Source organism: Olea europaea, unplaced genomic scaffold (assembly GCF_002742605.1).
Source record: "Olea europaea var. sylvestris unplaced genomic scaffold, O_europaea_v1 scaffold463, whole genome shotgun sequence".
Taxonomy (NCBI): domain Eukaryota; kingdom Viridiplantae; phylum Streptophyta; class Magnoliopsida; order Lamiales; family Oleaceae; genus Olea; species Olea europaea.
This window is the reverse complement of record NW_019262940.1, coordinates 176167-195025: the sequence shown is the minus strand read 5'-3', so window position 1 is coordinate 195025 and position 18859 is coordinate 176167. Positions and strand designations below refer to the sequence as shown.

General features: G+C 34.5%; 1 protein-coding gene and 1 pseudogene across 1 annotated transcript; one reads left to right on the top strand and one right to left on the bottom strand.

The window, feature by feature from the left end:
* The first annotated feature begins 2027 nt into the window (after nt 1-2027).
* On the top strand, nt 2028-2606 carry LOC111388165 (annotated as a pseudogene).
* A 10229-nt stretch (nt 2607-12835) lies between these two features.
* LOC111388171 lies at nt 12836-17040 on the bottom strand. The gene is made up of 4 exons (XM_023012853.1): nt 16662-17040; nt 15027-15063; nt 14493-14770; nt 12836-13717 (listed from the first exon to the last, which is right to left on the bottom strand). The coding sequence occupies exons 2-4, from the start codon at nt 15058-15060 to the stop codon at nt 13019-13021; spliced, it is 1011 nt and encodes a 336-aa protein (XP_022868621.1). The 5' UTR covers nt 15061-15063; nt 16662-17040; the 3' UTR covers nt 12836-13018.
* Between the last annotated feature and the right edge of the window lie 1819 nt (nt 17041-18859).

The window sequence follows — 18859 nt, the reverse complement described above, 5'->3', positions numbered from 1 at the left end:
AAATAAGCAAAATATTGAGAAATCAATAAAACGACACTTGTGCCGTTTGGTCAATAAACACAAGTATCCGGAACCACGACCCATCCATGCCTCGAGAACCTATAAATTGAACTCATTTAAATTGAAATATGGGTGTTCCGTTTACAAAAGTTGTGAGATGTGATATTTTTTAACGAATTAATACAATGACTTATGATTTCATCAATTTGATATCTTATAATCTATGTCAAATCAACCATTCTTGTAACATGGTCAACCTTTCTATCTTTCTTAAGTTTGGGGATCCAGTGTTTGAGGTCATTACATTTGAAAGTAAGCAAATTATTAGAGAAATCAACAGAACGGCACAAGAGCTGTTAAACGATATTTGTGTTGTTCTTTCTATAAACACTAGTTTATGCAGTCATGACACATTCATGTCCTGAGAACCAATAAGTTGAACTCATTTTAGTTATAAGATGGACATGCCGTTTACAAAAGTTGAGAGATGTGTTAATTAATTATATTTTCTAACGAATTATTACAATTACTAGTAATTTCACTAACTCGATATCTTATAATCTATATCATTTCAACGTTTTTTTGTCACGTGATCAACCTTTCTGACTTTCTTAAGTTGTAGGGTCATATGTTTGAGGTTGTTGTGTTAGAAAATAAGCAAAATATTGAAGAACTCAACAGAATAACACAAGTGTCATTACTAATAATGAAACGATACTTGTGTCGTTCTATCTATATACGCAAGTATAAACAACCACAACTCGTCCTTGCCCTCGATAATCGATAAGTTAAACTTATTTAAGTTGCAAGATAGACATGCCTCTTACAAAATTTGAAAGATATATTGCCTATTTATTATTATGTATATATTGTACTTGTACTTTCACCAATTCGATAACATATCAGCATATCGTTTCAATTGTTCTTCGTGACATGATCAACATTTATATGTTCAATACATTAGATAGTCCATTATTAGAGATCTTTTCATTGAAAAACTAAACTACAGTAGATAACGACTGTAACGTCGTTTTTCGTAGCAGAAAACGACTGGAGTGCCGTTCTATCTATCAGATAACACTTTGAGCACCATTATTATCTTATAGCTGCAAACAACACAAAAAATAACACCAACTAAAATATTATTCAATAAATGTACAATATATATGAAATTTCTAAAAGTGTCTTCTTCTTTCTTCAAATGTAATGAAATTTTTCAATGTAGATAGTATGCTTATCAAACTCTTGTTCAAATGCTCAAAAGATACTCAAAATAGGTGAAGAATATAATAGATAAGAGAATTTTAGAGTAACAAGTATGGTAGTTGAAGATGAGAAAACACGTAATTGTGATTCGAAACCTAAACTTGAATATGGGAATTAATTGGATTGATATGGGTATTAGAATATTTTCCCACGGTGGGGATATTTTATGACACTTGACATTGTTTGTTTATTGTATTTCATAATTGGAGGCCATTTGACCAAGAAACATTAAAAGAGGAATAATTAACCAACTCCCCCAAAATTTAATTGTCAAATTTATTCTAAGTCCCTGCTAGGTGGGGATTGATTTTAATATAGGTTAAAGTCAACAATTACTTTTAACCACATATTTTATGAGATCTACAACTTTTGAACTACATATTTATAAATTTTTATCAAAAATTACTTTTAAAAAAATTGATTTTCTTCCCCTACCAAACAGGGGCTAATTTAAGGAATCTGCTAATTTCGATCACATAAATGACGGCTAGTTGAATTTATCAAATTATCCATGTGAAGAAAATACTCTATTCCATTAGTCCTATCATTTCAGAATCTTCCCAGAAACTCATGTTCTTCGACCAAATGCTTTGAATTGCACGTATATATATTCATGAACCTTTCACCTTCGTCAAATGTTTCAATCTCATAAATATCCATACATCTATCTCTATCTTTTGTGTTCTATGTGTCTCAGTCCTTCTCTGTCGAACCTTAAAAGGCATTATTAAAAAGCTTCAATATTTGTAAGAATAAGGAAAATGGTATACGAAAATGGCGATTATGAATCTGACTTTGAGCTTCTTGATGACTCACGAACTCCGATAAGATTCTCCGGTGAAAATTATTCTAATGACATGTTTATGTATGGTGTAGGCAATGATGCTACAAGTGTAGGGTGGCTGCCAGCTATCTCCACCACTTCTACAGCGGCGCCAGCCGAAAGGGTTGGGGAGATGACTGTGGAGAGGGTGGAGCCGTCGACGGAGGTGCCTAGGGTAAAGAATTATAGAGGTGTTAGGAGGCGGCCATGGGGAAAATTTGCAGCGGAGATAAGGAATCCATCAAAAAATGGGTCCCGAGTATGGCAAGGTACATATGAGACAGCGGAGGATGCTGCATTGGCCTATGATAGGGCAGCGTATCATATTCGTGGCTCATGAGCATTGCTGAATTTTTTGCATAGGATAAATTCCGACGAGCTGGAGCCCATCCGTGTTACATTGAAGAGGACTTCAACGTCACCGGATCAGATTTCTTATTCCAGTTCATCAGAAAATAGGGCAACTAAGAAACGGAAGAAGGTGGTTGCACCGCCAGTGGTGCAAAATGGGTGCTGACTCTATAGTTGTTATTTAAATCATGCTATATGTATATTCATTTTTTGACATCGTGATTGACATTGTGCCACTTGATGACACATGGTTCGACAATTAAAAAAAATCGTGCCCAACACTTTTTGAATTCCCATTTATGTACACCAAGATGTTGTAAGTATTATGCCCTAGGTCCAATCAACTTTGAACATAAATACTTTTGATATATAATTAATGCAATTTAATGGCAGATCTATTATTTAATTAATAGACAATTAAATAAATAATAGAGTCCGTAAATTCAAATTTTCGTAATTTGTTAATCACAAGAAGTTGTGATTGTGAGATACAAATTACATCTGATTGAATCTTAAATCGTCCGTGGTCGTAAGTAATAATGAGATATGGATATCGTTATTACGGATAGACCATCATGTGTGGCATTTCTTACTTGTGAAGTAAGTAGCTGATCTCACAAGTTAAAGTGTGGTGACAATTAAATGAACACGTGGACGTTTTGTTATAGAATAAAACATTGGAGACCCGCCGAGAGATTTCACATGGATAACTATCTGAGTGTCAGTGGTTAATCTCTAACGTTCAGTCGTCGAATTGGTCCTTTCACTTGAGATCGTCATTGTACCTTATATGAGGACAGTCATACTTTCGCAGTGTTGGATGTTGCTCTGCAGAGGGCCACTAATACGACATCGTTCGGGTACGTCAAGAATCGTGTAAAGGTTGTGATTGATCAATAAATGATTCGTCGCTCTTAGATAGTAGGAGATTATGATCTACGCTTCATTCAATTAAGTCGATGATGAAATCCTTGGCCAAGGTATACTCATAAGTCGAAAAGAAGTTTTCGACTTATATTGACTTAATAGTGGAGTGAAAGATATGATCGATAATCGAGATTGACATACTTTCATATCTCGTAATTGATCGGATTATATTGACGAAGGGATTATAGTTTCACGGTAAACGAACGAGTTTGATTTTGTCATACCACGTGACATTTTCCGTCACATGTATTGCCCTGACACATTGCTAGATGTCAATCTGGGATGGCGAGTGTGAATTGACGATAAATTAAAAGGGTGTTTTAATTTATCAATTTTGATTAGATCAAAATAATATTTCACGTCGTTAGGTATCGTGATCGGGAACCTGATGGGTCACACACAAAAGAGAATTGAAAGTTTGGAATTTTCCAATTAATTAATTTAACAATCATTGGATAAGTTAATTAATTGGGTTGGTTATTTATAGGCTCGAATTAATTAATTCACGAACCGGAATTAATTAAATGGATTAATTAAATATTGGACCGGGTCTGGCCGTTTGGGCTTATATAAATACATGGCTAGGATTTTCAATCCATATGATTTTTCTCATAATTATTCTTGCTTGCACAAGAGGAGAAAACCCTGGTAGCTGCAATCTTGTTCTCTGTGTAGACCACCGTTGGAAGTTGGACAATTGGACAGCTGTGGGTGGCGAATCAATATTGCTGGAATGAAAAAAAAAAGGCAAAAGGTTTGCAAAATTCTTAAATGTATGATCTTTATTACGATTTCTATCTAAACACAAAGGGATCCTCGGTGGGAATCGAAATAATTTTAATTTTCCGCTGTATATGTATAAGTAGATTCCCAACAGTGGTATCAGAGCCTACTTTGTGTTTGTTAGGAATTGATTTACGTGTTGAACAATCAAAAGTTGATCTTGTTATTTTCTTGTTTCTAGCTTTTTAAGTGAATTGATTTTTCTTATTCCTAAAATCTGTTTTGAAAAGAAAAACAATTTTTGGGTCGGAATATAAAATAAAAAAAAAACCAAAAGATGGGCTGCTGCCGGCAATGGCGGAGGACGCGACAGCGTTCACTGCCGCGTTCGCCGGCGCGGGTAGCGAACGCTGCCGAGCCTATTGCTTCTCAGGCAGCAGCGTCCGACGCTGCTGCAGCGACTGGAAGCCGCCACTTTGGAGCAGCGACTTTCGCCGCAGGTGGATAAGGGCAGCAATGGAATCTAGAGGTAGAAATTCTAGGGTTTTATTTGAGTGAAAATTTAGGGTTGTCCATTAGTTGGTGGAGACGGGGGTTTCTTTGCAATTAGTGTAATTGTGGGGGCTTGGCTGCAATTATGTAAAAGGTGTCAATTTGCAATTTTAAATGGAGGGCATTTCTACAATTTACGAATATGGAAGCCCCTATTATTAATTTTTCCAATTGGGTCAAATTTGCAATTTTCAAAAGTGTTTTGAATTTAATTTTAAAATTGATTTTAAAATTATATTTTAAATGAGTTTGACCCATAATTTTAATTTTGACCCAAATTAAAATCTTATTTAAAACTTGACGACATTTTATATTTTCGTTAAAATTGAATTTTAACTTAAATATCAAACTTTGACCCCAATTGAATTTTATTTTATTTAGGAGTGTTATCCTACTTTAAAATATTGATTCAATTTAAATTAGAGTTGGACTCTAATTTAAGACTTAATTAAAATTCGATTTTAATTAATTTTTCACCCGAAGATATTTTAGAAATTAGAATTGGATTATAATTTGGCATTTAATTAAAATTTGATTTTAATTAAATTGTTTCGCCCTAAACTTTTCTTTAAATTAGAATTAGACTCTAATTTGATGTTTAATTAAAATTTGATTTTGATCAAACGGGTTCGCCTTAAAATATTAGATTTAGAATTGGACTCTAATTTTACCATTGAATTAAAATTTGATTTTAATTAAATTCAACCGCCTTAAGTTATGGAATTAGAGTTAGACTCCGATTTTGTTATTTAATTAAAATTTGATTTGAATTGAATTCAACCGCCTTAAATTTTGAAATTAGAGTTTGACTCTAATTTGATATTTAATTAAAATTTGATTTTAATTAAATTATCCCGCCCTATAATTGTTGAATTAGAGTTGGACTCTAATTAGGTATTTAATTAAAATTTGATTTTAATTAAACATGCCCGCTAATTAAATAATCGATTAATTAATTATTTAATTATTCCGATTCATTTGTTTAAAAGAGTTTAGACGACTTAATTGCTAGAAACTTGAAACTAATTTACATATAATATTAGTTATTATATAGATATATATTTATGTGATGAATGTATTATTAGTGGACTATTATGGACTAGACCATATGGATGTGTTGAATGGTTAATTTTTATTCTTATTGTTTTCTGGGCCTGCGAGCTCTTAATTGTTTTAGACCTGTGAACCCGTTATTATTGTTATTATTTTGGGCCTGCGAGCTCTTGATCATTTTGGATCTGAGAGTCCATTATTATTATTGTTGCTATGGGCCTGCGAGTCCAATTTCATTTAAGTCTGTGTGCCAACTAGTATAGGATACAGGTTACAATTGGACTGATTGAAGAAACAAGAAAAAGAGGAGACCATGGAGATGGTGCATTGATACTGATCAACGTAATACGCCTAGGAATTGACCAACTAGTCTTCCTTATGGCTCAAGAAGATTATTTAGTAATGTCCATAATCGTCTACACTATTATATATATATATATATATATATATATATATATATATTTGCATAGTAGATGTATAATAAAATATATATTATTGTTACGATGAGACCTTTCAATGCAAAATCCCTCTATAAAATATTAGGTCACATTTATAATCGCCTTCCATCATTATAGTGAAAAACCAGAGTCCCAAATCGTCTCAACTTGTTGAGTACACTCAAGGCTGGTCCATTAGGGATATGTTTGACACTATGAAATATTTGATATTTCTGAATGACGGGTTTGATTAACTAAAATTTATCTTTTGTTTAGTACACTCAAGGAGATAAATTTTAGAGGTATGTTAAGCTAACACATAAAATGTGTGAAAACAAAGAGTTGTCAGCTTAATGATTTGGGAGTTGTATGGAGATACAATTAATAATAGTATCTACCCAAATGTTATATTAAGGCTTGTTGAGTACACTCAATGTCTTAATATAATATATGGGATCCCAACCCACTGGAAGTCAAGTATGGACTCCATAAATTTATGTAAGAGGGTCATAAAGTTTAATTAAACAGTGGGAACATAATTAATTTAATAAAAGTCCATGTTAAATTAATTGATGCATTTTATATTTTATTCTTTTCCTTTTGTCATTTACATTTATTGAATCGTGAGTAACCATGTGTGTTTGAGAGGCATATTGGATGCCAACAACCAAATTAAATCTTCTTGATTGGCACTGCAATTTGAGAATTGTTCTCAGGTATGAGAAAGTTGGTTGCTCTTAAGTAGCCATTTTCCAGTAACACCTGATGATGACTCAATTAAGGAAAATGTGGCTACTATAATAAACACAGTGATGAGATAGTATTGTACGCATGTGATGCTTGCAACTATGTCACTGAGTTACAAAAGCAACGTGAGAGTATAGATGTTAACATATAATTCTTCATTACAAAGAGTTGTATGATAGTAATCATGTGTGGAAGGATATGAGACTTCTAAACAACTATAATGGTGTAAAATGACAGAGTAATCTTCAATCGGTGATTAGACACTGAAAATGATTGACGTTGAGAAATGTCTCAATTGAGTTCAATCATAAACCATGAACTAAGTAATGACTTGGTTCTGCAATCTCTGTTAGAGAAAGATATTCATAACTAATTATGAATTTAACGTGAATAAGCTCGAATGCACAATTATTGAGTTGCTTAACATGCTTAAGGCTGTTAAGCCCAACATCAAAGTTAGTAATGGGCAAGCCATTGATTCATCTAAAGATAATAAGAGGAAGTCTAAAGGGGCTTTGTGAAAGCGTCTAATATGGCTAAGACCATCAAAGTGAAGGACAATACCAAATCTAATGACCCTTGGTTCCATTATAAAATGAAAGGTCATTGGAAGGAATATTGCATGACTTACGTCTACTTCACGAGTTTCTTACGTATTTGATACCAGATGTAAATCTCATATTTATACAAATATGGAGAAACTAAATAAAAGTAGACCACTGCAAAAAGGAGAAGTTGACCTACACGTTGGAAATGAGCAAAGGTTGCTGTATTGCCTGTAGGAATAAACTTCTTGCCATTGCCTTTTGATTTAGTATTGAAATTAGTGAAATGTCGCTTTATACCTACCATAACTGAAACATTAAAATGAATTTCATGTTCGGACATGAACTATTTTAATGTTAAGAACACTTGTTGTTCTTGTTTATCTTGATAAAGATTCTAATGGCTATAATAAGTTACAAAATAACATTTATATTCTAAATACGAAGGATTCTATAATGAGTGTGGAAATTTTAAGGTATAAATGCGATAATCTAATTATTACCGAAATCTGACATGACAGACTTTGTCATATAGATGAAAAGTAATTCCAAAGTTACATAGAGATGTATACTTGGGATTAATTGATTTTGACAAGTACAAATTATGAATGTTTGGCACAATGACCAAATCTTCTTTTACTTGAAAAGAAGAAAGGTTAGCATAATTAGTAGTATAATGCATAGTGATGCATATGGACTCATGTCAATTAATGTCAGGTAATGTTTCTCTTATTTCATCAATGATCATGTATACTTGATGAAAACTCAAACATGAAACTCTTGAAAAGTTCAAGGGATTCAAACTAGAAGTAGAGAAACAAATAGGTAAAGACACCCTCACATTAAGATTCGATCAAGTGAGAGTATTTTAAAGATAAAATCTAGATTATCTAAGAGAGAATGAGATTCTCTTGCAGTGGACTCCTCCACATACACTGCAACATAGTGGTGTATCTAAATGGAGGAATCGTTAACTATTAGATATAATGCGATTAATAACAAGCCATGCAAATCTCTCAAAATTGTTTTGGGGTCATGCTTTGATTGCAGTATGCAACACACTAAATCATATCCCGTCTAAATTGGTTAACAGAACTCCATACGAGTTATGGAAATGCAATAGTCCCAATTTGTCTTATATGAAAGTTTGGAGCCATGATGCTTATTTGAAACGCCTTGAATCGGATAAGTTTGACACTAAATCTGATAAATACGTATTTGTGGAGATATTCAAAACTGACATTTGAATATAAATTATATTATCATGAAGAAAGTCTTCGTCTCATGACATATCGTCTTCTTAAAAAAAATGTTTACTCTAAGGGAGGACAGTGGGAGCAAAATAATACTTGAAAGAGTTCAAGAGCCCATAAATATAGTTAACCAAGTAGATGAATTCGAGTTTGATCTCATATTTGATATGGGACATACTCTTGATCAGGAAGTAAAGACTCCTGAGGACATTTCAGCTCTATGTGAATCTAGTATGATCATTCGACTTTCAAGAAAGTGCGAATCCATGATTACGAATCAGGTATTACTAATCCAAGATAATGAACATGCTAGTTGCAACAAAATAAAGTCAAGTGTTGACTTAAAAGAGATAACAAGAGGCCATGAAATTCGAGATGAACTCGACGTATGTGAACAAGATTTGGACCTTGGTCAAGCTTCCTGATGGAATAAAACCCATAAGTTTTTGTAAATAGTTTACAAGGAAAAAGTCGATATAGATGGGAATATCCATATATACAAAGCAAGGCTAGAAGCAAAGGTTAAGTGTTGACCTTGGTGAAACCTTTCTCCTGTAGCCCTGCTGAAGTTCATTCGGGTTTTTGCTTGTAACAGTTGCATACCGTGACTATAGGTTAAGAGAAGTCTTTTGGAGTTGAAATCTTAAATTTGATAAAAAAAAAAAAATCAAAGTGTTTGATTTTATCAAATTTGAAGACGAATTGTGTGTTTATAAAAAGATAGTGGGAGCATTGTCATATTCCTAATATTATAGAAAACGATATCCCTATGTTTCAATCGTTGAAATAATTGTTGTTAAAGGATTCATCCATGAACGAAATGGGAGAAGCAACTTGATCTATAGAGATAGATCTAGAAAATTGCCTAACTCGTCCCAATTTACATAGATGAAATCTTGAGAAGATTTCATATGGAGAAACTAGTTTACTCTTAAGCGGCATGTTGGAAATGTTCCAAACGTGAAGCAATCGTTGATTCAATAGTAGAAATCTAATACATGATTACTTCAGAAGTAACAAAGAGTTGAAATCTGGATCATAATGTTCATAAATGAACTTGGAGTAGTTCCTGATATTGTTGATCACATGCCATTGTATTGTGATAACAATAGAGTCATTGCGAAAGCGAAGGAACTAAGGTCTCATCAATGATCCAAACATGTATTAAGGCGGTATAATCTCATCAGAGAGATAATACATAGAAATGATGTAAAGAGAAGAACAAATTTCCACATTTAACAATATTGCAGATCCACTGACAAAGAGTTGTCGTAGCATAAATATTATCGTCATGTAGACTTATGATATTGGATACATAAGTGATTGGATCTAGTGCAAGTGGGAGTTTGTAAGTATTATGCCCTAGATCCAATCAACTTTGAACATAAATACTTTTGATATATAATTAATACAATTTAATGGCAGATCTATTATTTAATTAATAGACAATTAAATAATTAAAAGAGTCCTTAGATTCAAATTTTTGTAATTTGTTAATCATAAGGAGTTGTAATTGTGAGATACAAATTACATATGATTGAATCTTAACTTGTCCGTGATCTTAAGTAATAACGAGATACGGATATCGTTATTACGGATAGACCATCACGTGTGGCATTTCTTACTTTTGAAGTAAATAGCTGATTTCACAAGCTAAAGTGTGGTGACACTTAAATGAACACGTGGATGTTTTATTATAGAACAAAACATTGGAGACCCGCCGAGAGATTCCACATAAATAACTATCTGAGTATCAGTGGTTAATCTCTAACGTTCAGTAGTGGAATTGGTCTTTTGACTTGAGGTCGTCATGGTACCTTATATAAGGACAGTCATACTTTGACATTGTTGGATGTTGCTCTGCAAAGGGCCGCTAATACGACATCGTTCGGGTACGTCAAGAATCGTATGAAGGTTGTGATTGATCAATAAAGGATTCGTCACTCTTAGATAGTAGGAGATTATGATCTACATTTCATTCAATTAAGTCGATGATGAAATCCTTGGTCAAAGTGTACTCATAAAGAAGTTTTCGACTTATATTGACTTAATAGTGGAGTGAAAGATATGATCGATAATCGAGATTGACACACTTCCATATCTCGTAATTGATCGAATTATATTGACGAAGGGATTATAGTTTCATGGTAAACGAATAAATTTGGTTTTGTCATACTACATGACATTTCTCATCACATGTATTGCCCTGACACATTACTAGATGTCAATCTGTGGCGGCGAGTGTGAACTGACGATAAATTAAAATGGTGTTTTAATTTATCAATTTTGATTAGATCAAAATAATATTTCACGTCGTTAGGTATCGTGATCGGAAACCTGATGGGTCACATAAAAAAGAGAATTGAAAGTTTGCAATTTGTCAATTAATTAATTTAACAATTAAATTCATTAATTGGATTGGTTATTTATAGGCTCGAATTAATTAATTGGATTAATTAATTAACCGACCGAATTTAATTAAATGGATTAATTAAATATTGGACCGGACCAGACCCGTTTAGGTTTATATAAATACATGGCTAGGGTTTTCAATCCATATGATTTTTCTCATAATTATTCTTGCTAGCACAATAAAAGAAAACTCTGGTAGCTACAATCTTGTTCTCTGTGTGGAATATCGTTGGGGGCTGGACAATTGGACAGCTGTGGGTGGCGAATCAAGATTGCTGGAATGAAAAGAAAAGCAAAGGGTTTGCAGAATTTTTTAAAGGTACAATCTTTATCACGATTTCTATCTAAACACAAAGGGATTCTCGGTGGAAATCGAAAAAATTTTAATTTTTCACTGTGCATGTATAAGTAGATTCCTAACAAATGTGACCCATGGAATGCACACTTAGCATAATTCTTGTTATTTATATCTCGTCATTATTTTCTTTCCTTCAATCATTATCATATTCGTTTCCTTTCTCAAGAAAAGGAGATATGTACTTTTTGTGATGATTCTCCTCGTATGGTCAATCGAGGTATACCGAGCATATCATGCAAGGGCTTGGATTACATATATTTTTTAACATGATTGACTTTTTAAGATGCAGCTAGAGTGCTTAATATATGTTACAGGGTCCAAAAGAAAGTTTAAACAATTATTTCAAATTCGCTTGAAATTCAAACGAGAAATTGAATTTCAAAATTAATGTTCTCAAATGAACCGTCGTTCATAACTTTTTAAATAATACTTGAATGTCTCTAATATGCACATAAGGAATTCGAGAAATTCAACATAACTCACCATTCTTGACACCTTCTAAAAATAAAGAAAACTGGTCTTTCTCATGAAGACCGTTCAAAAATTCTGTTAAAACTGCCTTGTTACTCACAGGCGATAAAAACTCAAAATATTCAACAACTTCCATAGGTGCTATAGATATTGTTCGAACCTTTGCACTATAGTGTTCAAATTTTCTACATAAAGAATTTTGGTTTGTGTTTTTTAAAATGTATAAAACTCTAATACAATATACACCCATGCACGTTAAAATGTATGCATTCTTCTCCTAAGCCATTAGTTGTAGGTGCTTTCCGGAGGTGGAATTTTCTAATTCTTTCTGTTTGGCCTAAAATAGATTGATCTAGCCATGAGCAAATTGAAGAGCACTCTAACAAGCCCCTCGAGGACCGAACCCACTTATGTGGCATACGAAATCAAAGAGAAAAAGCTCTTCTTTTCCACTTCTTGAATGTTAGTCTTCACTATTTCTTTTTAAGAACAAAAAAAAAAAAAAAAATTGTGCCAAAATAACCGATGTCAAGAAGAACAAAAGATTTTGAACCCAGAATGAATCTTAATATCTCCACATAGCAGATTAACCGTGCTTTTATACCACCTAGAACAAGAAAACCAAATCCCAAGTTTTTTTTTTTTTTTTTACGTTAAATTTGAAACTAAAACAAGAAAAATTAGAATTTTTGCTTAATCTTTTTATCTAACACCAAACAAAATATAATAGCACTACACCTCAATCCACCTTATAAGTGTCTACTATAGTTTAGTCCACCTGCATACAGTACTGTATGCTAAATGCAGCATACTAATTACAGATTGTCCTTGAAGCTTTAGTCATCATTCGCCTTCGCGACTTTTTTTTTTGATGATTTTTTTATAGGCAATACTAGACCAAAACTAGATAGTAAACGAACAGGATTTTAACATTGTCGAGCATTATCTAATCCTACCAAACAAATATTGCCTGAACAAACTGATAGGAAAATATAAAAGCAAAAATCAATTCAAGGGTCTTAGTCTTTGTACTCAGTACTCGGACTGATGGAAGTGAGTTTCTAATCCAGAATAGTCGTCCCCCTCAAAAATAATGTGCGTTAACTTGGACGAATCCATCGCTCTAGTCTAAGCTGCTTCAAAGGAGGCCCAAGCTCTGGTTTGCTCTTCTGAGGACAACGCCATTTTCCTCTACTTTCTATTGCATTAGCATACTGTTGAAAATTTGTAGTCTCACACAGAACCTTTCTTGTTGTCTTAGAATCCTCATTCTGGTTCGATGAAATCGTTACCCCATTTCTCAAAGATTTTGGTGGGATTCTATGTGGCCTTTCAATATTCTCACTGTTCACTTCTCTGCTTTTGCTCTTTCTCGTTGAAATGAAACCATTTTCTGCTAACTCAGTTCCCTCAATATTTTCTTTTTCATTCCTTCTTTCAGCCAGCTTTTTCATGGATTTTTGTTCAAGTATAGTCAAACTCAAGTTGCTAGGTTGCACACTTTCACAGTCCACTTGAATATGTTTCTCTTTAGGGCTGATTTCAGTGTAATCCTTCCTCTCAATCAACTTCTGAAGAGATTTTCCATCCTGATTTTCAGAACTTAATTTCGTGTCCGAACTTTGGCAATCTGACTTTCCACTATAATCTCCATCATCTTTGGATTTTCTACTTTCTTCCATTAAACCTTTATCATGATCATGCTGTCTCTTTGGTGGCGAGATTTCTTGAGGTATCCTTCCAGAAGTCAAGTCATTCAGTACAGATAAGCTTAGCGTCCCCGCAGCTTCGCAGCTATCCTGCAAGTTACATACAATTATTGGCTTCGTTCCTTGGAAATAGTGGTTGGTGAAGTAAATATACTGGTATATGTGATAGGCGCAATAAACAGTAAAACCAAAACATCTTGAGCAATTAAGTCGGTTTTTTTTTTTTTTTCAAAAGTTATATCAAGAAAGAGCTGTTAATAGTTTTCTAACTGCTGAATAATCAATGAGATGCCAGTTATTTGAAGCTCCAATTACAATTAAAAAATTACAATATTCTATTCCTAATAAATTTGGAGTTAGCTACAACTACAAATCAAGGTTGTGTATAATAATTACTGAGATGCCAGTTGTTTGAATCTGCTTAATCCATTGTCACTAAAAGCTTGTCCTGATGTTCAATGAATTAAATCTTTTAAAACCAAATGACATTCTTAGGAGATTAGACTATTGATTATATCTTGTCTAATACTTTCGGACTCAAAATGTACCCTCATCTCCTACTCATCGGTTGAGACAATCCAGTGTCCATTAAGTACACAAAATGTCAGCAGAGAATCAGAATATCCTATTCACTATCTAACTGCAGGTTCACTGCTCGTGTTTTGGAAGGCAGACAAAGTAAAAATATTTACGTTTTGGAAGACCGCAGTTTTAGTTTTGAAAACAGAATAAATATTAGCCTACACAATTTGAAATTTGAAATTTACTGTAGAACTTCATAATTACTTGAACAATCAACTGCTTATTGTCACTTAGCAAAGAAGAGAACCGAGTTTGCATAAAGAAGAGAAAGGACGAAGAATACCTCACTGATAGGTTGCTGGTCATGCTCTTCCTCTTTAACCAAGCTGTTGCATTTAACAGTTACAGCAGATATTCGTCTCTGATTTAACAAATCACTTGAGTTTCCAACTTCAGTGGAATCCCTAGATTTATCTTCCATTTTGCTGTTGTCTATTTCAGCCACATATACCTTTCCTTTAACTTCCCTTTCTTTAAAATCAGAAACAGTAAAACTAGCATCATTACTCAGCGGGGATTCATACACATAGCTCGAGAACCAATTCTTAATGCCCAGAGGCTCTGCGTGAACCAATAAAGGGACACATGAGCATTCTCAATGATGCCAATCTATGTTATTTTCAGTTGGTCAAAATAGTGAAAAAAATAATAATAAAAAAAATAAAAATAAATCAAATTGGAACCTCAGAGGGCCATTTCAAATCAAATCCTTGATCCATGCACAAGATTTCAAATTCTTGTTTTCATATTTCCTGGTTTCTTTTTGCCATGTTGGGTACTTCAAAAAATGGTAAATGTGAAGAAAAGGATAGCATACCTAAAGAAAATGGGTGTGTATCTGAAGATTCCATGATCTACAAACAAAAATTATAGTTAGAGATAAAATTAGGGATAAAAAATATCTCATTGTTAAACAAATACCCTTACCCATGCTCTACAAAATTAAGGAAAACATTCAATTCAGAGCAACATGTGAATATTGGCAACAATTCTTGCCAATGAAACAGTATAGTATTGCAAGGGACTAGATATTATATTAATCAACTCCTTGAGGAGAATCCCATAGTTACTACCTACCCAACTTTCATAATATTTATCTAGAATATACTTTCGTTTTAGTTTCTTCTTAGATACTTACATCAAATTCATGGCTCTGCTTTCCTCGGCTTATTTGCCTCCACCATTCGCAGAGTCTAGAATGTTATTTTGGACACTAATGTGAAGGCTTGCTCTTCCTATAAAATCATTCTTGTTGTCTTAATCTTAGTATCCAAAGACTTGAACTTATTTTTGTTTAGAATTTTCCAATCTTCCTCTAAGTAACTTTTGCCTCCATCCCTCTTGTTTTACTATTGGATTTTTATTGGTCTTATGAATGATAAAACGTATTAAAGAGCATCTTTTTCAACATGAAGAGCATATTAATGAATATTTAAAAATAAAGAGTGGAACTTTTTACACAGTCTAACACCATTTTATATTTACTCTTCATTTTAATTTTTCCATAAGCAACTATGGTTTGACCTTGTCCCTCCTTTTTTTAATTTTTTTTAGCTAACTTTCCTCCTTTTTATGGTATCATTTCTCCCGATTTTGAAAGAGATGCATGAAAAGTTGTGAAATAATAAATGAAAGAACTAAAAGTATTTAATAGTGAAAGCCAAATCCACTCTATTTTATATTTTACATAGAGAGAGTTTGTTAGACTCCCAACAAAAGTGACCACTCTCTAAAATAAAGAGAATGAGGCTAAAGAGAAGCTTTCGAAGATGCTCTAATATTGCTAAAAGGTCAGAAATTTTATTAAAAACAATGACTTAGTTGTCATTCCCAAAATTTTCACTCTTCCATTTCCAAAATAATAATACCATGAACTGAAACAATGATCTTTGAATAGTTGCGGAACTATTTTGTCCGAATAATTCTAGACAGGCAGGGCCAGGACCGACATTGCCCTGTCCATCTAGCACAACTCATTTTGTCCTCCCTAGTTGATGGAATGAGGACATTATTCTGTAAGCATGAACATCTTCGTGAATTCTATAATGATACAAGGTGAAAGAGAATTCTTCTAGAGAAAACAAGAAAGGCATGTAAGTTAGTAGAGTAATTTTTCCTCTGATAACGAACTCTAGTGTTGTCGTCAATCAATGATGGTATCATCTGGTGTAGGCCCTCTCCTTTCTCATTTATAGACTTTGGCCGGTGTTGCACTAAATTTTAGTATGATCTCTCAAGCGCTCTTTAAATTGAATGGCGATATTGAAGCTTTACGAATCAGATTAGAATGAAAATCAGTAATAATCATTAGTCGTTATGCCACTGGCATAAATTGCTGATTACTTTAGCTTTATCCACATAATCCACTCTAACAAGGAAATCCAAATGAAGGAAATTTTCTTTTCATTCCATCATAGCACATTAATGAAGGAAAAGAAGTCATTTCAATTACCTCTGCCGCAGACTTAAAATCAGCAAATCCGATGGGGTCATTTCTCTTTGCAAAAGCATATGAAGATCCCTTCTCTCCGGCAATAAAAGTAGGATTACGTTTACCATCCGTTCCATTTTCACCCAAGTTGTTGTCTTTTTTATTTGCAGAATCATCTACTTTGAGTCCGTCACAGTCTTTGAAAACATCCAAAGTATTCAATTCCAGAGATTCATATACATAACTGGAGTACCAATTTTGAATACCAGGCGGCTCTATGAAGAGGGAAATAAAGAAAAATTAACCGTAAACTGCATTAGAATGAATACATGGAATATAAAGAGCTCAGATCAGAAATTGTACGAACCAGAAGGAAGGGAAGCCGGGCCTAGAGAATGTAAAACCTTCAAATAAAAAGAGGAAGAAAATTGTAATAAAAGATGAGATTTAGCTTCTAATAATACTAGTAAGCAAATTTGTCAAAAATCATCTATGTGTCTAGCCAGGCAGAGTTTGCGTATAATCATGCTAGAAATAGAAGCACCGGTTTCAGTCCGTTCCAAGTTGTGTTTATTATTCTGCCCCGCAGCCCTATTGATTTATTGACTCTGCCCTCTAAGACTCGGCTGCATGGGACAGCTGGTGACTTTGTTCGTAGTTTGCAACAAGTTCACGAGGAAACACGAGCTAATCTGCTAGAGTCCAACCGTAAGTATAAAGAGGCGGTTGATCGACATCGACGTCCTGTTGAGTTTGACGTTGGGGATTATGTTTGGGCGGTACTGACTATGGATCGAGTGCCATCTCATGAGCATTCAAAGTTATCACCTCGTACCATTGGTCCAGTGGAAATTGTGGAGAAGATCAACCCCAACGCCTATCGCCTTCGACTTCCTTCCCATATATGGACTTCTGATGTGTTTAATGTAAAGCATCTTTTGCCATACCATAGAGACAACGTGGGAGATAGTGCTACCGGTTCTGATTCGAGGGCGAATCCCATTTATCTCGGGGAGAATGATGACGTTTATGTGGAGGAACAGGCATTGGCATACATGGAACGGTTGGATGGTCGGCTTTCAAAGAAATTGATATAACTTTTGCGTTTGGTGTCCGTTTTGGGCCCATAACCCCATTTCGGAAAGGTAGCGAGCGTTTCAGATTGAACTTACAGTTTCGCTGTGATGTACGAGGGTTTTTGGGCATTTGAAATCGTTTAGTGTGTCAAAACAGCATTTTAAGTTTTTGTGTTATTTATTTTCAGCATTTGTTATTTCCATTTTGTAGCCCAGCCCATTTTGGGACTGTTGGCCCAGTAGGTTATCTTTTCTTTCATACTTAAGACGCTGCAAGACGCCTCTTAGGGTTTTCTTGGTTGTTCACGAAATAATAAAACTTTATTTCTGAATTCAATTTGTTTGGTTATTGTTTTCGTGTGTTTGTAGATTCAATCTACATCATTTTGGTATCAGAGCATGGTGCGTGGGAGAGGACGTGGTGGTCGTGGTGGCCGTGGTGGCCAGATTGATGAAGTTGCAGATCTGCGTAATCAAGTTGAGGCGTTAACAATTCGATTTGATCAATTCATGACGTGGGCGACAGAGGTTGTGCAGAACGGAACACTTCCTGCTCCTCCACGTCGTGCCCCAGTGAGAGATGGTGGAGGTGGATCTGAATCAGGGGAGAGGTCGGATGAGGAGACCTTGTCAGAGGCACGTGGCGATCGTGTTCAACATCCTCACGTACAACAGCAGGACGCGTTTCAGCGATGGGAATCCGGATTTAAGGTTGATATACCTGAATTTCACGGTGGAATTGAGGCAGATGAATTCCTCGATTGGCTGGCGGCAGTAGAGGTGATCTTGGATTACAAAGAAGTGCCCGACAATAAAAGGGTACCTTCGGTGGTGACCCGTCTGCGTGGTCGTGCTGCTGCGTGGTGGCAGCAACTGAAGCAAAATTGGATCCGTCAGGGTAAGGCGAAAATCCAGTCGTGGGAAAAAATGAAGAAACAGTTGAAGGCAGCGTTTCTTCCCTTTAATTATTCCAAGACTTTGTATCAGCGCTTACAGAATTTGGGACAAGGAAATCGATCTATAGATGCTAATTCCACAGAGTTTTACCAACTGATAGCGCGAAATGACGTGGGAGAATCAGAAGACCAGTTGGTAGCGTGCTATATTGGTGGACTACGATTGAATTTGCAAGACGTCCTGAAT

Excerpts from the sequence above, each read along its gene's own strand:
- LOC111388171 (XM_023012853.1), bottom strand. The coding sequence starts at position 15,060 with ATGGAATCTTCAGATACACACCCATTTTCTTTAG. Across the intron at positions 14,771-15,026 it reads TACACACCCATTTTCTTTAG|AGCCTCTGGGCATTAAGAAT; the intron begins GTATGCTATCCT and ends TGGTTCACGCAG. Across the intron at positions 13,718-14,492 it reads ACCAGCAACCTATCAGTGAG|GATAGCTGCGAAGCTGCGGG; the intron begins GTATTCTTCGTC and ends TGTAACTTGCAG.